This window comes from Quercus robur, chromosome 5, assembly GCF_932294415.1.
Source record: "Quercus robur chromosome 5, dhQueRobu3.1, whole genome shotgun sequence".
NCBI lineage: Eukaryota > Viridiplantae > Streptophyta > Magnoliopsida > Fagales > Fagaceae > Quercus > Quercus robur.
The window spans coordinates 10,250,568-10,276,333 of NC_065538.1; the positions used below are offsets into that span (position 1 = coordinate 10,250,568).

Genomic DNA, 25,766 nt, shown 5'->3' on the forward strand with positions numbered 1-25,766 from the left:
TGTATCATCCTTTGCAATTAGTATTGAATAATCAGTCATATTGACACATTACTTGAAATTATTATTGTTATTATTATTTTTGAGGAAAACTTGAAATTATTATTTAACTAGTAGTTAAGCAATGCATCAATAAAATTAGTAAAAATGTATAATATTAAAAATGATACCATAAACTAAGATTGAGCATTGTTTTAAATTGATCGAGCATGTGAATTGCTTGACATGACCAATCGTTATAAACTCGAACAACATTAATGCTCCTTGTTCAATGTAAATCAACAATGTCTTCTCTTTTATTCTGGTTTGTATTTCAACTTCCTGTCAATCTTACAATTCAAAATTTTTAAATATTGCCAAACTATTCAATGTAAATTGACAATAATGTCAATCTTTTATTTCATATGTTTTGTATATTGTCTTATATAAAGTTTGCAATCCAAAAACCTCAAAGTGGGATGACAAGGGTATTACAAAACATTGATACATTAACTTCATTTATTCTTTTTAAATAACTTGATAGGTGAGAGAGGAGGGGGGATTTTAACTCTTAATGTCTTCATTAACGGGACTTGTAAATTGAGCTACAAGTTTCTTAGAATTAATATCCTAATATGTCAACTTCTAAATATAAATCAAATAAAAAAATGTTAAAGTTACTATATTAGTTTAGGTAGTATTTACTGCACTCAGTATGTATAAATACACTTCTCAAATGCTCTTAAAAAAACAATTTCAGAATTAAAAGTTGCATTATTAGTGTATTTTTGAAGTGCGTAAAACGTACGGTATGATAGTGATTTTGATTAGCTTCACATTAACAAATTATTTTTTAATTATTTTATTTTATTTTTTGTCTCGTAAAAGTTCACACGTTAGTTTCTAGTAATAATATAGCAAAATTTGTTATCAGCTAATAAATATTAAACAAAAGCAAAAGGTTATCATTTCACAAAAAAAAAAAAAAAAAAAACAAAAAAAACTCTCTCTGACAGCAACAGCCAACGGTCCCACGAGACGTTTGGGTTTGGCTTATTGCTGACTGAAGCATTAAGAAAGAAGCAAAAAGGCTAAAAAAAGACACAACTACCGTGATAAAACGAAGACACACAAGTTCCATTGTAACATCGTTCGTCAAACTCCAAATTTCTCAGCAATAATAATGGCGAGGAATCGAAACACAAGAACCAAAACTACCTTCTTCTTCTTCACCCTCTTCACTATCACAGTCTTCTGTTACTTCACCCCTGTCTTTGGCTTTGGTTCTTCCCCTTCACTTCCCTCTCACTCCCACCATGATCACTCTCACCACAATCAAGTAAGTGTCTTTCCCTTCTACCTCTTTGGTCTTTATAATTTTTCCTCGTAAAATGCAATTCCATGTGATTTTGTTTCTGGGTTAGTTTGACTCAGTTTCAAAGGTTGATGGTTTTGTCTTTGTAAATGCATTTCTGGGTTGTATTGTTTCTGGGTTTTTGACTTCTGGGTTTGCTTGATTCAATTTCATTGGAAGTAATTATTAGTACTACTTGCCTCAGGTGGAGTGTGTGAAATGAAAGCTGATTTTGTGAAATTAGTGTGGAAGGCAAGAGTCAAGAGAGGAGAATAATTTTTAACACATCCATTTTGGAGGTTTATGGTTCATTCAAGTCAAGTTTTCATAATTTGGAAATCAATACTGTGTTTAAAACTTATTCTTAATTTTATGCTTTTATTTGTTCTTCAGCTAATAACTTGATTCTTTAGTAAGAAAGTGACTTTCTTTGTGTGGACAACTGCTTATGAAGAGGAATATACTGTTGGTTAATTGATGTTGCATGTGTAAGGGAATTGGTGAATTCGTGGACCATCTATTATACCGTTATTCAGTTGCTTATGATTTGTGGTCCTTTGGTTTTTCTACTTTTGAAGTGCTTTGAGTAATGCCACAGAGGATGTTAGATGTCTAGTTTGCTGGAAAGGGTTGTATAGGATGCATAGTAATAGCGTCATATGGTTTGTATTATGTGGGTGATTTGTAAGGGGCAGAACAATCAAACTTTGGAGGGCGTGGAGAGTTTTATCATAGAGCTTAATTTTAGTCTTTTTTGCGTCTTTTATTTGAACTTTGCATGGGTTGGGGGGTTACTGTAACTCTTTAGTTGATTTCATTGATAATTTGAACTTAAGTGTGCAATTCTTTATGAAGCTCTCCCATTTAAGCTTTCCTTTCATTAAATAAAATTTTTATAGTGAAAAAAAGAAGAAGAGAGATTCTTAGTTAAATGTTATAGCTTGATGGTTTGCAATTAAAACTTGACATTGTACTGCCCAGGTTTTGCTGATAATTGAATGGGATAGTCTTTTAGCTGTCAATCATAGACGTGTAGCATACTTTCATGCTTGCTATACTCAACTGTTTTATTGACTTTGCAATTATTCTCCTGATTTTGAAAGATGCTGTGAGTTTAACTGGGTGAAATTTTTATTCGCTTGTTCTCAGGTTACTGCTCGAAAGTTTGAGATTGCCAATGACATGTTTTGGAAAGATGGACAGCCATTACAGATTATTGGTGGTGACTTGCATTATTTCCGGGTTCTCCCAGAGGTGTTCTTATAGCAAAATTGTCAGCAATTAGCAACTTATTGTTTTATTTTAGTGAAATGGCTGCATGCATCTGTTTTAGCTTGTGCTAGAAGGGAACCTCTACTAGTGAATGATATATAATAAGATCTAGAAGATTTATAATTCAACTGAACTTAACCAATAGGGATCAACAATAAGATACTAAAAATATATATAGGATATGACAGAGAAAGTTGAATTTTATTGAGCTTCTGTAAAATCTTCACTTTACATAGTAAATGTATAGTTTCAAGTTTCACCATGATAATGGAACCTATGGAGTTCCACAAGTTGCACATACAAGCAAATATTCCCTTAATATGCTATACTGAGCTGACAAGGTTTTGTAATTAGTATTTGTCCCATGGAATGTCTTTGTTCAACACAAAATACCTCAATCAGTTAGAGTAAACTTTTTCTTGTTGTGATGTGGTTTTATCTTATATCATTGCAGTACTGGGAAGATAGATTATTGAGAGCAAAGGCTTTGGGTTTGAATACTATCCAAACTTATGTTCCTTGGAATTTACATGAACCAGAACCTAGAAAGCTAGTTTTTGAGGGGATTGCAGATATAGAATCATTTCTCAAGCTCTGCCACAAACTTGGCTTTCTTGTCATGCTTCGAGCTGGGCCTTATATATGTGCAGGTCAGCCATAACTGTTGGATCTAGGAGCTTTCTAATATGTATTGGGCTTTCTGAAATTATGTATGCATGACTAGGTTACTAGGTAACATATTTGAACATAATATCTGACATGTATCTGCACTCAGTGCATAATGAAGCTGAACATTTATTTTATGTGATCAATATGATCACCATTATGTAATTTTTTTTAAATTAGAAATAATACATTTAATGATATAAGCTTAGGCTGTATTATTTCCGGTGACACTGTGAGAGTATCCATGAACATGAGATTTAGAGTTCGTTTTAGTGTAAGTCAGATAATCTTTATATTAATACTTTAGGAAATTACAAAGCACCCTGCTTTACTTTTAAATCATGGAACTCCCCTGAATATTGAAATGTGACACATTGCCCCCTGAATTATGAAGTGTGAAACATTACCCTCTTTGGTGCAGATTAAAATGATATTATTATGTTTAAGTGGTAAAGCCTGTATTCACACAACTCAACCTTCTTTTTAGCAATGCCCTACAGTAAGCCTCTATCCAGCAAGTGGCACACTACCAATTCAAAACCCTAACTTACCATTTGAGTTCATCACTCACCATACTTGCAACCGTAAACCACTATGAAAATCTCCACCCACCCTAAATCAGGTTAGGGAGGATGGAAAAAATGAAGGAAGGAGATAGTCACAAATTCAATTTAATCCACATCACAAGGAGGTTATATGTCACACTTCGCAATTCAATGTGGTTTTGTAATTTACAGGTAAACCATAGGGGACTTTTTTCCCCCTAATACTTTTCTTTTCATTAAGACTTTCTCCTGCAGTTCATGGTACATATTTTTTTGGGCTCATTGTAAAGTACTTATCGACTGATGATACCTAGTACTGCTTCTGATCCCTAATCTTCATACAGAATAAGACATATGATTTGCAAACATGTCATTTCTTAGTTCTTACTTGGTGAACATTTTCATGCTCATGGTTGGGTTTATAGAAAAGGGTGACATGACTTGTATTTCTTCTTTCAAGGTCACTTCGACACAGCATTATAACTTTGCTAGTATCTCCATTTCAATTTCCCATGGATGATTGATGATGGACATTTTTTTATTTATTGTTACCTGCATCCATGGGTCATGAACCCATGATCTCACCTTCCACCTTGCTTGTAAAAGGGGAGAAGGTGCCTTTTGAGCCAGAGGTCATAGCCCATAAATTAATTTTCTTGGAGGTACTCCTATTCTATCCATCAAACTTGATTGTTCTTCCAAAAAGTTTCTCATCCTATTAGAGTTGCAAATTCCCCATTTTTGTATTACATTTATGAGTATTTGCACAAAGAGGCTTTTCATTTGGGCCTGGTATGAAGAGTGAATGTAAAAGTCCTACTTTTTTACTTATGTTGTTTGTTTGTTTTTGTTTTGGGGGGGGTGGGTGGGAAGGGGGGTGTTGAAATTGATCATGAGATGATATTTTGTTGATATGACAATTAACATTGAGAAAATTTCTCTTTGTTTCAGAATGGGATTTGGGGGGTTTCCCTGCCTGGTTACTTGCCATAGAGCCAGCTCTCAGACTAAGAACATCAGATCCTGCTTTCCTCCACTTAGTATGTTTTCTTTTTGTATGGATGTTTTATAAGTTACAAATATCATCACATTAAATTGGTCTCTTTTGAACATTTTGCATGCTTAGTAAATAGGTCTCATGGATGTCATTTTTGTTTGAGTAGAAGATAACAAGTTACTTATCAAGACACACACGCACAGAGAGAGAGAGAGGTAAAATTTTGATCAATGTGGTGGAAACCCTAGCAGTAAGTGAGTGGGTTTTTTCTTATGAAAGTGGTGACCTTATTTGACAACCAAAATCTATATAATATGAATTTAACAATCTAACAATTGACAAATAAAGTTACCAAACCTCAAATTATAATTGAACTCCAAATAAGTGAACTTCCAATCTATTAAAATATCCACAACTAAAAACCTATAAAGGTCATAATCCAAGCAATGTAAAAACAATTAAGACCTATGATTAAAACTAATCACAAATAGAATAAATATCATAGAAGCCTTAATTTCATCAAAATTTTCAAATGCTCTATTTTCTAGCACTACTAAGTACTCTGAGGCTTCAACTTTCAATTAAAAGAGAATAATCAGTGAAAGAATGAGTTACATACTTCAATAAGCCTTGGCTTATATATGACACGTGATGGAATAGGGCCAAGCTAAGCATGAATATTTGGAATTTCATACTAACATAGCAGTCTCAAATATAGCTTAAATCTAAGCGAACCATTTAAATACGTTCATTCAAATTGTTGCACATTCATTCAAAGGCACATACGAAAATTTGACTAGTATACAATGTTAAATTTATAGGTATCACATAATCTCATATACTGTCTATGAGTGGGTTACCACCATCTAACCCTTGATGGTGATAAAACTTGTGTGCGGGTTTACACAGATATTGATTAGAGTTAAAAAAACATATTATGGTTCACATATAGCATATTTCATAATATAGTGATGTTTATAGGAAATACAAATAATTTTCTAAAAATCATAAGAATCAATCCAAAACTTGATCTTATATGAAAGGTCACAATTTGATAGGAATTGATCATAAAGATGTAGGATGCTTAGCCCTCCTAAGAGCACCTAAGGACTAAAGAGTTTATGAAATATTTTAGGATTTTAAAGTATGAAAACCCAATTTAACAAAAGAAACATTCAGTATTGGTTCTAAAGCGTGGAATATAAATATAAATCACTTTAGACTAAAGCAGCTAAATGAATAACCAGCTTTTGTAGAAAAACTTAGTTAAAAACTCAAATGTTAATTAAAGTGGTTTAGTTGAGAAAATCATCTTTAAAAAGAGATAATGATTGTTTGACATAATGATATTCAAAACTTTCATATTCAATACTGTTAGAATAAAAGTAAAATGATCAAAGTCACCCTTTCGTAATAGTCTAAGTTTTTGGAACAAGTGATAATTTATCACGATATTATAGTAGGGATCCTGAGTTTGTATTCAGTCTCCACTTTACTTCCCATTAAAAAGTTAAAATCCCACATGTTGGGCCCCACTTATTAGGGGGGGTTCTAGACACACTTGAGGGGGAGTGTTAGAATAATGGTTAAATGATTAAATGATGAAATTCAACATTTTCTAATAGTTTAAGCTTTTGGGGCAAGTGGTAATTTACTAGATACTATAAAATTATTTTAAATAATGTTCAAATCATAAATTTTAACACTTTTTTTAGCAATAAGTTTTGGCCTCAAGGGGAGGGGAATGGAGATTCAAATTAGTGACCTTAGCTTCATGAGGCATTGTCCCACCCAATTGTGCTACCCCTTAGGGTTATCATAGATTTTAAAAATACTTAATCTGAAAAACCTAATTAGCAAAACTCATGCATAATCACTTATATTTCAGACCTCCACAAAATGTAGAGAGTTCAGCATTCTTGTCTGTAGTCTCAAGTTGAAAGCTAATCGTGTCTGACTTCAGTCTCTGAAGAAAATCATGCTTTTCATAGTCTCTAAGGGTGCCAACTTCTAGGTAGAAGTTGACTGTAGTGCAGTTACTGTCAGTGCTAAGTGCACTTTACTGAGTCCTTCGGTAGCACAGACTTAAAAACTGAATTTGGGAATGAATTTTACTTTCACACTGGAAATCTCAATATTTTAAACTCATTACCTAAGAAGTTAAACTATTCACAAATTGGAGCAAGTATCGTAGCTCGAATTTTTGTTTTTGTTTAGGGACTGTTTTAGTTAATTTATTTGGGTGGATTTTGGGACTGAACAAAGATGTTTTAAGGTAATTTGAAGGCTTCAAAAGTGGTTACTAGTTGTTAGTGGCTAAACAAATTGGGGGAATTTCAGGTTTTGGGACTAGTTATTAGATAGTTTTAATGCATGTGTTCAAGTTAAACATACAAACTTAATATATCCTCAATTTCTAACTTTTGTTATAAAGGGTACAAAATGGAAAGGTCCTTCCATTTCTTTCCATGTAACAGATCTTACTAAAAATAACGGAAAGATAAGTTGAAACAATTTTTTCAACATGTGTGTGTGTGTGTGTGTGTATTACAAGCTAACCTTTGCTCTGTAAATTTATGGTGTATTGAAAGAAATTATATTGCAAAATGTTGCATTTAATCTGTGTGTGCTATTGTTAATCTGTGTGTGCTATTGTAAGATACTAATTTATAAGGCCATATGGAAGGTTCTAAAATGAAAATGAAGTGAATGCTTTTAGCTGACAATTCTATTTTGTAGCTTCTGCTAAGTTTCAATGATTTTTTAGTTTACTCTTTTGAATTATAAAATTATTGTGTTTCTTTTGATTGTTCTTAACTATTCAATGTTTACCATTAAAATATAACTATTGTGAACTGTTTAAGGTGGAAAGATGGTGGGAAATCCTACTTCCAAAGGTAGTTCCTCTTCTCTATGAAAATGGAGGCCCCATTATAATGGTTCAGGTATGTGGATTTGTTACTTTCTGACTAGAATTTTTCCAGTATAATGGATAATGAATGGGAAAATTTCAAAGGATTTTAATTGAAATATCAGTTCCAAAAAAAAAAAAAAAAAAAATCATTGCAAAAGAATACTCTTGATAGAATTCAGTTATTTTTCCTCCCTTTCTTTTGGAAACATGGTTTGGTGAATCAAGATTACTTCTCTTCTGTCAACATTTTTGGTAATAAACCTCTTCATCTTCCAGTTATATGACTGAGGAAAATACCATAAAAAGGAAATGGAAGAACTTGCAGATGTCTATATAGAAAGTTGGGTTAAAAAAATATGAAAACTTCCTTTCACTATCTTTAACCTTTGGAAATAGAATGATACTCTTAAAAAAGTGTGCACATTATATACAATGGCATTCCTAAATCAAAGAACAGAAAATTTATGAACATGATCTTGAAGGCATCATAATCATAGTTCAAATTTTTGAGGTTTTCTTAAAAAAAAATTACATTTTTTGATTTTAATGATAGTACGATACCACTAAAGTGAGGTTATTTCAACAGATTGAAAATGAATTTGGTTCAAATGGAAATGACAAAGCTTATCTTCATCACCTTGCCACCTTGGCCCGGGGTCATCTTGGAGATGATACAATTTTGTAAGAAGCTTGCTCTATCTTCGGACTAATCTTCTTTGTTCTACATAGAAAGATATCAATGTTAATCTTATAGAATTATGTATGCATTTGCAAAGTTTCATTCTTTTCAGTGCTTGATTTTTTGCACAGTACCTTCCATAATTTTTTTGAAACTTTAGCATGGGCTCATGAACGCACACCTTTGGCTAATTTAAGCATGTTTTCCTCTATATTAACAAAAGGGGTTCCAAGTAATGTTTCGGGTATACACATTGAATCATTGAGTTCTTGTTTGACCATTTATCTTTTTTCTTAATTTGATCTTAATTGTTTCAGGTATACTATAAATGGAGGGACAAGGGAGAAACTTGATAGAGGAACAATTCGTGAAGATAATGTCTTTTCAGGTAAAGTTAAACATCAATGTACTCTTAATTTTCCAAGTTGTGAACGTTGATCTTTCTCTCATTTTTCTTTATTTGTTACTATGTGTTTATTTATTCGGTTATTAATACATATTTGACGTATATTTTTTGTTTGTACGTGAATTTACTTCTATTTGTGCGTGTGTGTGGGTATGTATCTGTATATGAATGCAAATTACAATCATCTAAGTACTTTGCTCATAACTTACTTTTTCTCTCTGATGTGTAGCGGTTGACTTCCCTACTGCTTCTGATCCTTGGCCAAGATTTGAGTTACAAAAGGAGTTCAATGCCCCTGGAAAGTCACCACCACTTTCAGCGTATGTGTAATAGTTATTATTTTTAGATTGATCACTGGTTCAATCTCATTATGCTTGTTGCTTCAGGGAGTTTTACACAGGTTGGCTTACACATTGGGGAGAGAAGATTGCAGAGACTGATGCTGATTTTACAGCATCTGTCCTGGAAAAGATTCTGGCAAGAAATGGTTCTGCAGTGCTATATGTATGCTCTAAAATTCTAGCATCTTTTTCCATTAAGTAATCACTTTTATGGTAATACTTTGATCTAAGCTTTGTAATTTCCAGATGGTACATGGTGGTACAAATTTTGGATTCTATAATGGGGCGAATAGGGAAGATGAGTCTGTTTACATGGCTGATATCACTTCCTATGATTATGTGAGGAAAATATTAACTTGTTTCTTATAACTTCTATATTGAATTCCTGTTTTGCAGCATACACAAACTAATTCATGGTTTTCCAGGATGCACCGATTAGGGAATCTGGTGATGTAGACAATGCAAAATTCAAAGGTTGGTATCTAGTAGTTTCCCCTTTGAGCTGGCATAGTGGCGGAGCTAGGATTTTAGTCTAGAGGGGGCAAAATTAAAAAAAATATTAAAAGTAAAATTAATCTAAAAAAATATTAATCACTAATAATAACAAAATAAATAAAAAATTGCAAGAAAATATGAATATATTTCATAATATTAAAATAAATAAACAAAAATAACCATTCATAATCATAGCTACTACAAATTTTACAAACTGATGTGGTAAAAATATAATTAGTGTTACCTAAACAATATAATGAATATATGTTTGAAATTATTTTTTGTGATTGGTGAGATGCCAATTTGTAAGACATAAGTAGTAAAATTTGTAATATTTCTAGCATCACTCAATGATAAAATGCTGTGAAAGATATCACAGTGAAAATTGTGAAAATAATGATATTAAATAAATAAAAAAATAGTGAAATAGGTGCAACATTGGACATACAAAAGCAGTTTATAAGAATAATGAAATTGGTGAAAAGGTACATGGTTTGGTCTTTGAGAGTAACTTCTTTTTCCTTTCTTTTTCCCGTGTCACTTTCAAGTGGGAGTCCTTTTTTTCCTTTTCTTTTTTTTTTCTCTATGTCAGGGAGTAACTAAAGTAGAACACATATGCAAGGATATTTTAGGAGTCAGGGGGGGCAGGTGCCCCCCCTCGCCCCCCTCTGGCTCCACCCCTGAGCTGGCATGAATCAACTCAATTTTATGTTGCAAGTCATGATCATGGAAAAAGATGGTCTAATTATAAAATTTCTACTGCTTTCAGCACTTCGAAGGGTTATAAAGGCATACAGTGCAGTGCCTCTTCCTTCAGTTCCTTTCAATAATGAAAAGACAGGATATGGGCGTATTCACTTACAGAAAAAAGAATTTTTGTTAGATATAGTTGATAGGATAAGTTCAACTGATGTAGTTGAATCTGAAAACCCAATGTCAATGGAGTCTGTGGGACAGGTGGGTAAGAATCATATCCAGCGGATTCCTTTGAATATAGCTTCTTCATAGAGATCCAAAACTTCTGAATGCTAAATGTTGTTGAAGTTGAATGTTCTTTGTGTTCAGATGTTTGGGTTTTTGTTATATGTCTCTGAATATGCTGCAAAGGATGATGGGAACATTCTGTACGTACCAGAGGTGCTGCCTTCCCTTTAGTATTTTTATGCTGACTAATTCAATGTTTGCTTTCTTGTTATGAAATCAGAATGATAGACATTTCTTTCTATTATCCAAAAAAGAAATGCTATTATTGTTGCATGTTAGAAATTAGAATCTAAGAAATTTCACAGGAGAAACTGCTCTAAAATATATTATCTGCAGGTACATGACAGAGCTCAAGTTTTTATATCATGCTCTTCTGAAGATAATGGTGGAAGACCTATATATGTTGGCACAATTGAAAGATGGTCAAATCTAACACTTGGCCTTCCTAAAACTGAATGTGTCTCCAACATCAGCTTATATCTACTGGTGCTTAACTACTCAACTACTCTCCTTTTCTTGTTTTTTTTTTTTGCTTGGTAAATGCGGGGGCTTGAACCCCCGAGTAATAGGTTGCTTACAAACCGGGTACCAACTCGCCTAGAAGTGGCGGTGGTTACTCTCCTTTTGTTGTTACTACTATAATAATCAAGCAATTTGACTTAGGGTTTTAAGATTGTTCTATTTACTGGCTTAGATTAATTAATAAAGCTAATACTAATTAAGAGAATCAATATTCTGTGAATTCTTTGATTCTATTATTTGATACTATAAATTAATCATATTTTCCATTCTGAATCTTTTGTTTTCTTGTAGGTTGAAAATATGGGTCGCATAAACCATGGCAACTACATTTTTGACAGGAAGGTAAGGCAACTTGTAAAATAGAAAGTTGTATTTTTGTTTTTTTAAATATGATCTGAGTCAAGAAGTTATTGATGTTTGTAAATGCTATTAATCCAAATATCTTTATATATTCCTTGATTGTGGATAGAAGAGTTTCAGTCACACATAATGTCATTGTACATTGTGTATCCAAAAGAGTGCATTTTGGAGAACTACTTCACTGAATTATAATCCTTCGTATTCAAAGAATATTAATGTAGGTTAGAAGAGAATTCTGATGGTTTGAACTCATTTATGTTAAAAACAAAGAAACAAATTCGTTCATGTGTTGGGTGATACAGAAGACAAATCCTTTGAATCTCAGACATAACTGTGAAGCATATGTTGCCAAGATCATTGTAGTTCAATTGGAACTTTCAAGTGTTTCTAATAGAGACATCTAAGGCTCAAATCCCCTCACCACCAACCATCAAATTATATATAAACCCTTATATGTCTTGTTTACTTATTAAAAAAAAAAACTGTGACCTGTGTTTATCTATACAATTTTTTTGAATAGTTTCTGTAAAGTTGACACTAACAATAAAAGAAAGTAGCTATCAATTTAATGTGTTACGTTACAAAACTTAAGTTGTAAAAAAAAATGTTAGAAGACTAAAATATGAAACATTAAAAGGATCTTATTAGGTAATACCAATACAAGTCCAAACTGCAAAATAAGGATTCATTTTTTCTTGCAAATCTTATAAGGTATCTCATCTTTTTAGAAATTTCTAGATCTGACACTGATTCTTTAAATCACATTGCTGAATAGTAACAAATCATAGTCCAGGATGGTCAGGATTCATTTTCACTTCAATGAACTTTGGCTCAAATCTACTTCCTTCTCTCAGAAGAATGGGCAAGGGGTGAGGTTTTGGGTTCAAAATCCATTTTGTGTAGGTATAATGTACCAATATAATAAAAAATCATCATCACCATCACCATCACCATCACCTTTGTCATCATTGTTATTTCTTTTCTGAACAATTGGTTATAATTATGTATGTATGTATGTATTTAGGAATGTACGGTTGTATACACACTGACACACAAGGGAGATGGTCTCTGTTCTATAATTCTTTCCTGTACTTCCTAACTGAAATTTCAATATTTCACTTGTTTCTCATTCTATTGACATCTTTAAAATGACAGTTCCTCCTGCTTCAACAAAAAATATTTAACTGGTCTTTTTTGCTATTTTGGCAGGGTATTTTGTCTTCTGTTTATCTGGATGAGAGAATTCTAAACCAATGGAAAATGATCCCAATTCCTTTGAACAACCTGAATGAGGTACCAAAAACCAATCCCATCTTTCAGGTTGCATATTCCGAGTTCACAGATGTATCAGCTCACAGAGGAGCCAAAGGTAAAATCTAGTCTGTTCTCAGATAATGATTAAAAAAAAATTGATTCACTATTCTACTCATTACTTTTTTTTTTCGAGTTACCATCCCTGGTCATTTTTTCTTTAGTCAAATAACAAGTCCAATACATGTTCCAAGTATGCATTAGTTGTTGACATTATGAATAATTGAGAGAAGACCATTGATGAATAGCCATTAATGTTCCATATGCAGAGAATGTTACAAAAGAACCAGCATTCTATGTCGGCCGTTTCTCTATTGACAAAGTAAATCTTGTTAATGACACATTCATATCATTCAGAGGTTGGGGTAGAGGGATTGCATTTGTCAATGGATTTAATATAGGAAGATATTGGCCGGTAAACTTCCATTTCCCTATTTTATTTTGTTCCTTTTTGTGTTTTTCTTGCATGGTTTGATAGTTTGTTTTGTAGTTAATGTACTCATTTTCTTTGACAGTTGGTACCTTTTTGCAGTTGAAGGGACCACAATGCAACCTTTATGTCCCTGCTCCAGTTCTTTGGCACGGGGAAAATGTTGTGGTATGAGATATCCATAGCTATTGTTTTCACCCTTTATTTATCACATATTGATGTTCTCTTTGTGATAGTTTTCCTGTCAAATTTTATTTTATTTATAAAGTCCTGTCAAATTATTTAGCCTTTAAATTATTTTCTAGCTTAGTGATTATAGCTGGTGCTGGCTTTATGTATAATAAAGTATACTTTATAGATTATAAAATTGGCGAATTGCAAACACGTCACAAGCTGGTATTATTTGGATGATTTTTGTATTGCAAGGGAAGGCCCTAACCTTTTGTCTTTTTTAGCCATGTTGGTATAAGAGTATCATGCTTAGTCCCATAAGCAAAATAGGAGAAGTATACTACATTTGTCTCTCTGGCATATAACATTTATTATTATTAGAAAAAAAAAATGCTCCTTGCCTCCTGAGATGTGTTGGTAACTCATATTATCTTCCCCTTTCAGATTTTGATACACTAATGTTGTGTTTTTCCAAGTCTTAATGAATTTTTTGACGGTTTTGTTTACAGGTTGTACTTGAGTTAGAATCTCCATATGCTGAGCTTGTGATAGACTCAGTTGATCAGCCAGACTTCACATGCACATCAAGTAAATCGAACTTGCATCGGCTGGAACAAACCACGTACACCATTTAATACAGATTACTTTGGTCCTTTTGCTTGAAAACATGGAAAGGTGTAGCTTTTGATCTTAAATTTGGTCCTCTAGACCTCTCGAAGATCTCTTCCATGCGTGGTTGTCTATAGCAGAGAAGAATGTACCATTTCTTGTAATACCCCTTAAACGAAAGGCAAAGCAAAAAATATACTGTGTATTTTTGTGTATAACTTGACTGTACAATGATTAAGATTTGTATTGTATATCCATTACAATTAGTATTGAATACACAATCATGAGCACGCATTAATTAAAAATAAGTATTTAACTAATAATAGTGCAATGCATCAATAAAATTAGTAAAAATGAATATTACTATAAAGTTTTCTTTAAAAAAGAAAACACTAATAAGGGGCAAAATCAATCAAATTAGTTTTTTCATAAATAAAATAATTCTCTTTTAATGTGGAGCTACTTTAAATACAGTGTGCATTGGATCGCTACTAAATAATTACAATATGAGAGCAACTCGATAAAATTAGAAAAATATTACTATAAAGGATAAAAATAAACCATATTATCCCCATGGTCTGGAAAACAACACTAACAAAATTAATAGGTCATTATGAAGTATGAACAATTGTTATAAACTTGAACAACATTTGCACTCTTCATTCAATGTAAATCAAACATTGTCTATGCTTGAACAACATTTGCACCATTCATTCAATGTAAATCAAACAATGTCTATTCATTTTATTTCAAATGGTTCGTACATCAGCTTCCAGTCAATCTTACAATTCAAAATTTTCATATATAGCCAAGTTGTTGAATGTAAATCCACAATGTCATCTCTTTTATTTCATACGGTTTATACATGGTCTTACATCAAGTTTACAATTCAAAAACTTCAAATATAGCCAACTTATATTCCACACACTCAATGGAACGTGGCTCTACTACATAATTACTAGCTAACCACAACTACAAAAGGTTATTTTGAAGGCTGCTTAGACTCATCCTTTTGTTCCTTCTTCGTTGACACAGCTGCAGTTGCTGCTGCTGTCATGGCGGCAGCTGCTGCACCTATCTTTACACCACCTGCAGCCTTCATTGCACCAGCTATTTTTGCAAATGCTGCTAGTCCTCCTACGAGTATAGCCCTCAGGGCAACTGTCGGTTTTACTTCCATATGTACTACCTGCAATTGCCAACACCATTAAATTTGGATGGTTGTACCTACCATAATGAACTACGGATAAATGTTAGGCGAACCATAAAACAGACAAGATACTTTTTATTTTTCTTTTTGGTCTGAAAGAAGTTTTTAATGGAAGTTTTTTTAATCGAAAAATTACTTTAGACTACATAGCTAGTAATAGAAGCACTTCCTCCCCCAAGAAAAAAGAAGAGAAATATGTCATCAACTACATAATCTAGGATGTCATGATCACCCTAGAATTTGAGTTGGGAACAGGGCTGGTTCCTAGGTCTTATTCTAGACCGAAAAAAGACATAACAAATCTCAAGATCTATGTTAGACCTGATTTTCATCCTAGAATATGTCAAAGTTGTCAAAACAGGTGTGTCCAAGGTTTACAAGAGGTTCAAATTAAAGATAAGAATATTAAAATTGATTTTACCTTTCTTTTACCTGTCTTCTAATATTGATGAATCAAAGTATAAGATATTATCTCCAACAAAACTGATGCAGGGAACATGGTCACAATTAATACTGGTGGATTGTATTTGGTTAGGATTTTATTTTTGAATTTATTGTAATTGATTGCATTATTTTTATTTCTATTTGTTGTAACCTTGGAAGCTGTTACTTAAACGCTCCTGAAAAACACTGGCACATTGAATGGGATAAATAATATTTGAATTGATAATCATCCTACCTTGGTGGTTATTCCAAGCAACTATAGGTTCACCTAGGGCTTAAGAAAGGTTCTAAGGGTTGAAGTCTAGGGTTTTTCTTGCTCTTCTTGTTAATTTTATACATGTGTTCCCTTTGCAAACCTTAGTACATTCTGTTTTCTGCAGGAAACCACGCAGGTCATAGAGCTATTAAATAGTGAATTTCTAATAGGCTTGGCCTCCAACTCCACTTCAATTCCCCTTTTACATGTAACCAAATCAGCCTATATGGCATATTCCCACCAATTTGTTGTGTTATAGAAATTATTCTGCATGTTTTGGTAGATACAAAACTGATTTAAGGTATTCAACCAACAACTTAATCTTGGAGTTCCATATCAAATCCAACACACTTTTCCATGCAACCAAATTCAGCCTTGTGGGCAACAGTGTCAAAATATATGATATTCAAAAATGACTGCAGACAACCATTCCACACCACCACCCACACTGTTATAAAGTCTCCATAATTGGGTATCCTGAAAAACCACAAACTATACTAGCTAAATCTGATGGCATCTCAACAGCATTTATTTTCTTGAGATAAAAATATATATATATATATATATTTCTTTTCAGAAGACTATTGTTTTTTCAAGGCATTCCTGCATCATAATTACAATTGAAGAATAACTTCATATCTGGCAAATCACATCTACTCATGGTAATCAGCTGGGAGTGGTGCACTCAAGAACCTAATGACATAGGATAATCATCACCAACAAAGACTACCAAGAAATAGCATAGAAGGAAAGGACCAAAGGCTTTGCAAAACTTGGCTCTTCCAGAAAAGGTCTATGTTTTCCAAGTTATCCAACAAGATTCACTCCCCTTCCACCTTGGTCTTTAAAAGTGATGTGGGCCTGATCAATATATTTGGTGTTGACTGTTAAGGACGGATTGACTACATTAATCTCACATGTCTCCTAGTTCACTGTTTCAATGGATTGCAGCACCTTGGCGTGCTTGCAACAGCAACATTGTTTTCGCTTCACCAATCTCAGCAGCCCCTTGATATCAACAAAGTGTTTCAATACTAATAGATTATACCCACAAGCATAACATGATATGTTCAGAAAGAACAACACCCTTCTCGGTAGAATTTTAAAAAAATGCTGATTAATGACATACTAATCGTGACAATACTAAGTTTGTTAAGAGAGCAACTACTGGAACACACCTTGCCCTGCCCTCTCTATTTTTCTTCCAGAAAACAGAATAATCTAAGATACAGCATTCTGGAAGAAAAAAAAAATTCTGATTCTTGCTTAAGAAGAAGCAGGAAAAAGTACTTTGTACTAACCAAGCATCACCTAAGTTTCCAGCCACCGATTTTGATTATTCAAACTGCATACAAATTATAAGAGACCCTACAAAAGGGCCAAAAATGAGGAAGAATACAAGCACATAAATTTGATCTGATATATGTTTTAAAACGAGTAACTCATGGGAAATAGCAACATTTACATTACATAGAACATAAGCATAGGCACTCAGACTCGCTGACACTACAAGAGGACATGCATAGCTCTGCTATTTGCTCACATCTATGGAATCAAGCCTGGAAAAAGTAGCCAGCAGAGACAACATTGACAAAAAAAATCGACTTTCTGTTCTTCCACATGACATTGATTTCCCCAAAAATAAAACACATTCCTATATTCTTATTAGATTCTTTCTTGACTACAAAATTAGTTGGTTTCCACAAAATCAAGCAAATTGAACAAAACCCAGATGATATTTCCATTCATATATCAAGTTTCATTCATCAAGAATCAAAATTTAGCACCAAAATCACAACCCAAATACCACATACAAGAAAATGTAAAGAGTTTTAGGGAGTGAAAAACCAACCTAAAGAACTGGATCCTCTTTGATACAAAAGTTGAAGTTTTTAGAGAGAGCTGTACTGATTTCAAAGATTGTACGGTGTTTTCCTCGTACCACGGAGCAGGTGTGATTGTTCAAGCACTCTAGCTTCTCATGGTCGCGCGAGGTTTGCAATAAATATTGATGGTGTAGCAAGCTAAACGACGACGTTGAATCAGGGACGCCACATTTTAAAGGGTTTAAAAAACGAGGAGAATATGATTTTTTTTTAATAATAATAATAAATAATAAATAAAAACTTTTAGAGAAAACTAAATTGTAAAAAGATTTTGGTTATTTTATTTTTTCAAATAAATTTTAAATTTTTATTTTTTTGGTAGAAAAAAAAATTAAGTATGCTTGGTGCTAAAGTATTAACACTATATTTAAGAGTTTATAAAAGAGTGGAATAGTAATAAATTTACTAGATTAGAAATGAATGGAAATGAATTATGTATTTATTGTTTTATTGTTTTGATTTTGAAAGGAAAAGAATGGAATAGAAACTAACATTGTTGGAGAGTTGAAAGGAAATGAATGAAAATAAGTCATTTTTATATGACATTACTATTATGCCATTTGTTTAATAAATAATTAAATATAGGAATATAAGTATTTAAGATATAGGTATTTAATAATATCTAATATTACATTTCTACAAAATAAATTTTTACATGAATCTTTTCTTTTAATAATTATTGAACCTTTTATATAGTGTCGGTTTTTATTCATATCATACACCACATGCTATTCCAACCAAACCCAATATCCTTCTCAAAAAAAAAAAAAAAAAAAACCAACATATTTTTAATCTTATTTTAATTGATTTTTTTCCTTTTATTTTATTTCTTCCACACTTTTATCTTCCAATTCTCTCTCTTTTTTTGCTGGCTCACGAATTTATTTGGTCTTCCTGCTCACATGTTTTTAGTCCATCTTAGATCTAAAAGAGTCAAAAACATTTCTTAACAGTTACAAATCTGAGTGTCTCTCTTCTTTGATCTAATTTCAAACTCAAAAACTGCAATTACAGATCTCTGTCATAGTTTCCTCATCAACCACTCGCAATCATATCATCAATTGACATATATATATATATATATATTTTTTTTTTGGTGAGAAGAAAGCCATCAAGGCCTAATCAATTGATAAAGTTAGAACTGATATCAATAGATAAAGTTCTCTCTCAAGCGTGGTGAAGGAAGTTATTTATAGTATAGGACTATAATTTGTTTAATTATAGCTAAAGGGACTTGTTATGGACTAGTATTTAAATTTTTTTTGAGAAAGTTTCAACCTATTATTATCAGAACAAAACACCAATTAGTTTTTGGTTTAGGTAGGGATTAAGCCCTAGATTTCTTATTCAAAAATTAAAGACTTTACCAGTTAAGCTAATTGGAACCCACAACTAGTATTTAAATTGATATGTGAAAAACAAAATTTTTTTTATCAGCATAGATGCCAACATGACAAACTAGTGATATTAACTGGTACAGTACATAATTAACTTTGTCTACCAAATCTAAAATATAGAAATTCAAAAGGCAAACCATGTAACATTCGTGTTTTTGATATTCCTATTCTATGCTTCCCTTTCTGCATCCACTCTAGTATATACAACATAGTACTTCTTCCATCCCAAATTGTTTGTCCTGTTTGAAAAATCAAATTTTTTAAAGGAACATCATTTATTGTCTTGTCTGTCTTATAAAAATATATAAGTTTACAAAACTACCCTTAAATAAATTTATCAACTTTTTTTTTAAAGAGTTATTCTTAATGAGATAACTAAAAAGGTGCTCCAAATAGATTGATTTTTTAAATATTTGTCAGTTTTCTTTTCCAATAGTTTTGAAAATAAGGTAAGGGTATAATAGGAACATTAATAAATTAATGATTTTTATTTTTAGAAATAGGACAATATTTTGGGACATCCCAAAATGGAATAGAGGACAAACGAACTGGGATAGAGGAAGTATAATATATCGTGTTGCTAATATATTTAACATGGTATCAAAGCTAAACTTCGTTCTTGGCATCAAACAAACATCTCTACACAGTAAAAAAGATTCATACACGCATTGCACAAATTCACAGTGCCCCTTGCTTAACTTCAAGTCTAGACTCTACGGCATCACGCAGCCACCATGGCTCATTGTTGTGTCAAGATCCTCAAGTCCAAGCAATCCGTGCCTCTCCCTATCAAATTTGTGCAAATCGAGGCTTCATTTGATGAAACCAACCACACAGACATGCTCCATGGCCTCTTGCAACCAAAACCCAGGAAACTGGTCTCCACAGGAATTTGCACACGCCACCACGTGCCGACCAAGATTCCAGCATTTACTCCATGCGCTGCCACATATTCTTGACTCCTGGATCGTCTTTTGGGCACACATGCCGCCATAAAGGCCTTGTTGTCCGCTGATCTACATAGCTCGACCTAACACGTGCCTCCCAGGTTTCTATCTCGCCACCACGCACCAATGGATGCTATCACGTGCCTTCCATGCATCGAAAATTCTTGATGATGGCATGCTTATGTCATTTTGTCCACACGTAAGCATGCCACGTCATCAGCCACACAAGCCCTAATCCTAGTCAACGCCACGTCATAGAATGATGTCAGCGTCTTTGTAGCCCAATCTGTGACCCGACTTGAAAACATGAACCGACCCGAACCATGTTGCCGTTGACTAACCGTTAACTTTGACCATGTAATTGTTAACTTTGACTTTCGTTGACTTTGACTTTTGCATTGACCAAAAGTTAAAATTTCTGAAAAGGCTTATCTTACTCAGTTTTTCACATAGATTCCGATTTTGGACTCCGTTTCTTCATTTGAAGCTCTAAAATTGGTAAATTGGCACATTCTTCATTATGGTTTCTTTAAAGGCATTCTTCAAGGGATATTTTCATGTTTATCCAACCTTAAACTTTTATCGAGCTTCCGCCTTAAGTTTGAGGGAGGGTGTTAGAGATATATTAAACATATTAGCCCATTTAATAGGCCCAAGCCCACTTCTGCTTATATTAGTAGTTTTGGGTTTAGTCGTTTATATATACTCATGTTAAGGTTCATTGTAACACAAGTTATTGTACTACACTCTTACATAATAAAGATGTAACCTTTAAGGAATTCCTCTGTGGACGTAGGCCAATAAGGTTGAACTACATAATCCTTGTGTTCTTGGTGTTCCTATTAACTATAAGTGCTTGTGGGGTGTAGGAGACAAAGGCCGGGGTTCAAGCTTTTAGGAGAGAGCTTCACACACATATACACTTAGATTAGATTAGAGTAGAATTTCTATCTTGTATAAAAAAAGTATTAACTATTAATCTTTCGAAAAAAAAGTACTAACTATTAACCCCTCATTATTCTCATTATTATTTTATGTATTTAATGTAGGACTACCAAACCCCACCCCCCACCCCCCCCCCCCCCCCCACCACATCAGCCAAATTTGGCGCCCCAAAATCCTTACTTTTCATCATTTGTCTTTTTCCATTCCTCCTCTCAACACTTTAGCCATATCTCATTTACTTGTTAGTTTTAACTTAGAAGATTCATACAGTTTTTCTAAAAGGATTAAACTTACATATAGTATACTAAATTCCCCAATTAAACTCATTTGTATTCAATTTAATTATTCTTGATAATAATAATTTTGTGTGTTTTATTGGTCATGATAATTAGACTGATGCTCTCTCTTCAGTTTCTCTTTATTAATTCTTCCTTATGATGCCCTCACATAGTCACATTTTATTAACTCCTCACTCTTCTATAAGAATTTCTATTTTGTTGAGAGGTAAAAAGTGATTTTTATTTTTTTTTTACTTTTTTTTTTTGGATTTTTACTATAGTAGTCTAACCTGATTGAATTTAAATTATATTTATTTAATGCTTTCTTATAGTGATTTTTTTAATATTTAATTTCTATGAAAATTATTTCTTGTAAATGTTTCCTAGCTAGTTTTGTTATATGCTTATATTTAATTTCTATAAATGTTATTGACTTATGATTGTCAAAAGAATAGGAGAAACTCAAAGGAAAAAATAAACTTAAACTACTCAATTGGTCGTTTAGCTTGTTAATATTTGAGTGCTAATAAGAATTACACTAATAAAATTTTCCTAACAATAATCTTGTGGTATTATATACATAAAAGTTATGACTTACTTTGGATTTAAGATTTATTTTTTTTAAAATTAATCGATAAGAACCTGCTAGTTTTTAAGATATGAACAATTTGGTAGTTTCTTTGAGAGAAACTAGACCTCTGGAGATTTAGAGAATGGGAAGAAGAACTTAGAGGGAAGAATAAAATGTGTTACTACTTTCCAAAAATGATTATACAATACAATCATAGTTCCTTATATACATTCTTCCAATCACATTTTTTTATTAGCCATCCAACCAACTACTAGCTAACTATTAATTATCTCTTCCGTCTGGCTCAACACTTCGATTTAGTATATATTGAACTCCAGGTCAGCAACTAACTTCAATTTAGTACCTAACTCTCTTATACACTGTGCTATTCATCCAACTAAACCAACTAGCTAGTCCCAATAAGCTTCTATCAGTAATGCACAAAGACAATTATGTATACATATATGTCATACTTTGAATATACTTGGAATTACAATTTACAAATCAATACGATAGTTTTACCTTGCCTCTGCCTTCTTTCTTTTTACCAAGAATATTCCTATGGTTTTATATTTTTTTTCTTATCCAATAATTATGTTCAGTCACAAATATCTCCAAATCTTTTCACTATAATAAAGTTTTATGTTATTGAATTTTAATTTCCTCCAATATTTTATGTGAAATTTTATATGGATAAAAGATTGGTCTTTATATTTTTTAATCAAGTGAAATTTATGAGTGATAAAAATTCATAACAAATGCATGTGTGCATATAAATATATTTTTTGTTCTAATATAAGTCCTGTTTATGCAAAAAAAAAAAAAAAAAAATATATATATATATATATATATATATATTTTGTGCATGAAAAGAGATTTAGATTTTTGGTGGTGGGTGTTGGTGGAAAAACCAAAATTTTTTTTATTTGGTAGTCACTTAAAGACTCGTTAGTCATTAAACGGACCTGGCCTACAAGTAGTGTCGTCATCTTGGAAAAAAAATTTAAACTTTAATCATGGTGGTGATAGTTAATGTTGTTAAGATGGAAACATCTACATAAAACCTTTTGATAATGAAACAATACAAAAGAGGTTTAGCTGTAACAAAATTGGTTTAGCTAGTAGCGATTATAATCATGTTGATGAGAGTTAATGTTGTTAGCTCAACTGGTAAATTTTTTTTTTTGGTTGAAACCTTAGAACAAGAGATCTAAGGTTCGACAACAAAAGGCGTAGTCAATGAACAACAAGTGAATATTCCTATATTGCCCGTTGTTGGTCTCATGAGATAGAAGAGGCTAGGTTAGCTGAAAGATGGTTATCAATTCAAGGATGCAAGGTGCCCTTGCCTTTTTAGGGTAAGAAGGGGTAGAGAAAATGCCTCGAGCCAATATTTGAGTACCAAGCACTACAATGGTAATGTAACTTGTGCTATACTTCTAGGAAAAGCTCAAACAACCTTCAACAAAAGGGTGCATGTACCCAAAAATGACACAAGTGGGTAGGTAGAGATTATCTAGGAGCATGAGATAATTTTCTACCAAAAACAAATGTCTTTGTAAAGTTGTAAGATCATATATGAGATTTATAAAAATAAAATAAAGATGAAATAAAACAAAAGTGTTACCATATAGTTTATATAAAATCGATTTTTTTTTAATTATTTATTTATTTGTTTATTTTTTAAGGTGATAGCCTTTCAGAGTCTTGCCTCCACATAGCATTAAGTGATACAAATAAAGCCATCATTAGAAGAAATGTTGTTATTGTGGGGCTTAATCAAAATGACAAAGTTTAGCTATAAAATTGGATGTAACTTAAGGCTATAAACTCAATCAATAAAATAAAAATTACTATGCATTTTGAAAATCTACCCATTGAATTGCATGTTTTTTACGCTCTTAATATATATGTCAAATTTTGTGTCAATTGGATATTATTTACCATATGATCTATAAGCTTATATTTTATGCATAATTTTAAATTACAAAAACCTGCAATTTAAAAAATTTATTGATGACATAGCTATAGATCTTTAATTTTCTTGAAATTTTGCAAGCATGAAGGATATAAGAAGAAGATGTAATCTAATGGTGGATTTGTCAAAATTCATCTCCAATAAAATGATATGGAGTAAGGTTGTAACCTATGGTGGATTTGTCAAAATTCATCTCCAATAAAATGATATGAAGTAAGGTTGTAACCTTAGGCTACAACCAATTTTGTAGTTAAACTTTGTTCTAATCAAAATGATATCGTATTGATTTGAGATAAAGTTTAGATACAAAATTGGTTGTAACTTGTTGAGGGGAAAATTTTGATGTTCCCAAATAGAATATGGGGTAGCCAAGCCGAAACTCAACGATGGGCCCTTGAAATAAAACCTAAAGGCTATCGGTGTGGTGTAAGTCTGCCCAAGCAAGAGATAGAGGCTGCACCCTAACAAGAAGACAACAATAAAGCCCAATAAACACGTTAGTATTGTTAGTTTGTTATATTATTAGTCTTTTTACGACGTCATAATTCAAATCAGTCCTCTAGCGGTACGGTATTATCTCTAGCAGTAGGGGTGAAATTATACTTAGAGTCCAACAGTCAATGATTAAATAAATTTAGGAAAATGTTCACTCCTGGGGGTCCTTGTGTGTCTTGGTCAAGGGAATTTATAGTACTTTCAGCCATCATTACATCAATTGTAAGGGAAAAATTCAATTGTTACAAATACATTATATTCTTCATCATAATAATAAAAAATAATTAAAGGCTCCATAGTTACAAATAAAAGAGGAAAAATAGGATGGAATGAAGTGAGAGAAAGATCCCCAGCTTAGTGCAGCAAGTATTAAACTAAGATTTTGGTGAGTGTATAATTATAAGGCATGAATGATGTGAATGTGGGCTATTTTGAGTGAGTGAGATGGGATTAACACTAAGATTGAAGCTTTTTGTGAGTAATGGGCCATTTGTGTCTAGTTGGAGGACATTTTTGAGCTGTGGTTGTGTAGAGGGGTGAGGAGAATATCTGAAATTAGACGAGTGTAGGCTGAAGATGATGAGTGGTGAGCTTAAGGAAAGCTAAACTACGAGCAAAGTAGTAAACAAACCAAGGGTTTCAGAGGTAGTGGCTGTCCTGGTTAGTTATGGGACATTTATGGAGTAGGAAGGTGTAAGCAAGGTGGTGAATGTTGGTGTTATGGTGACTATGGGCTGAGAAAGGTTGTGAGTGAGCTCAAGAGAGCTTGGGGAAGCTTAAAGAAAGCAAATAGGGATTGAATTTCTGCAGAGTGTAGTCAATGACAGAAATTTTCTAGAGAGGCTTCTTCCTCCTGTGGGCTGAGGTGTGTATGTTTTTATAATGGAGTTTTAGAGAAGCATTGATTGACAAGAATCCAAAAACGCATGACTCATCAAGGGTGACGAAATCAAGGTTTAACTTTCCTGAGATTTTGATAAGAAGTAGGAAAATCCACTTTGAGGGGTTGTCTTGCTTCTTTGGGTAATGATGGGATTTTAGAGTTTTTTGCATTAAGTGCCAAGATTTTCGAGGTTGAGCTTAATTATTGTGTATCAAGAATGAATCCTAATGTTGCAAACTGAGATTTGGTCCCCTAAGAAGTAAGATTTCAACACCCCAAGCCAGGTGTCAAGTTCTAGTCTACTTCAGGGGGTTCCACTGGAGATCCCTTTATGCCCTCCAAACCACATGTTCCCAAATTTTCTCCTTTAGGATTCATGGGCCTGGTACATGAATCATGTCTTGATCGTTTTTAACATTTATAGCATCAATTTGTTGAAATTTG

At 32.7% G+C, this 25,766-nt stretch overlaps 2 protein-coding genes across 3 annotated transcripts; one reads left to right on the plus strand and one right to left on the minus strand.

Moving 5' to 3' along the window:
* Nucleotides 1-1,067: 1,067 nt before the first annotated feature.
* LOC126725101 (beta-galactosidase 17-like) lies at nt 1,068-14,289 on the plus strand. Its single transcript, XM_050429614.1, has 19 exons — nt 1,068-1,315; nt 2,480-2,584; nt 3,057-3,252; nt 4,765-4,853; nt 7,675-7,755; nt 8,311-8,405; nt 8,721-8,791; nt 9,039-9,129; nt 9,196-9,313; nt 9,397-9,489; nt 9,576-9,624; nt 10,415-10,602; nt 10,711-10,782; nt 10,966-11,115; nt 11,443-11,493; nt 12,721-12,880; nt 13,092-13,237; nt 13,355-13,420; nt 13,933-14,289. Exons 1-19 carry the CDS (start codon nt 1,160-1,162, stop codon nt 14,056-14,058), a joined length of 2,103 nt encoding a protein of 700 aa, XP_050285571.1. The 5' UTR covers nt 1,068-1,159; the 3' UTR covers nt 14,059-14,289.
* Nucleotides 14,290-14,752: 463 nt separating this feature from the next.
* On the minus strand, nt 14,753-17,979 carry LOC126725103 (uncharacterized). Of its 2 annotated transcripts, none has more exons than XM_050429618.1 (2): nt 17,795-17,979; nt 14,753-15,259 (listed from the first exon to the last, which is right to left on the minus strand). In XM_050429618.1, the coding sequence occupies exon 2, from the start codon at nt 15,210-15,212 to the stop codon at nt 15,015-15,017; it is 198 nt and encodes a 65-aa protein (XP_050285575.1). In that variant the 5' UTR covers nt 15,213-15,259; nt 17,795-17,979; the 3' UTR covers nt 14,753-15,014. The 2 variants fall into 2 exon arrangements, with proteins under 2 accessions (XP_050285575.1, XP_050285574.1); XM_050429617.1 differs by having other exon boundaries at nt 14,753-15,221; nt 17,795-17,967.
* Nucleotides 17,980-25,766: the final 7,787 nt, after the last annotated feature.

Bases quoted from the DNA above. Each gene is read 5' to 3' on its own strand.
- LOC126725101 (XM_050429614.1), top strand. From the start codon at position 1,160: ATGGCGAGGAATCGAAACACAAGAACCAAAACTACCTTCTTCTTCTTC. The intron at 1,316-2,479 runs GTAAGTGTCTTT...GCTTGTTCTCAG, and splicing joins ATCACTCTCACCACAATCAA to GTTACTGCTCGAAAGTTTGA. The intron at 10,783-10,965 runs GTGCTGCCTTCC...TATTATCTGCAG, and splicing joins ACATTCTGTACGTACCAGAG to GTACATGACAGAGCTCAAGT.
- LOC126725103 (XM_050429618.1), bottom strand. From the start codon at position 15,212: ATGGAAGTAAAACCGACAGTTGCCCTGAGGGCTATACTCGTAGGAGGA.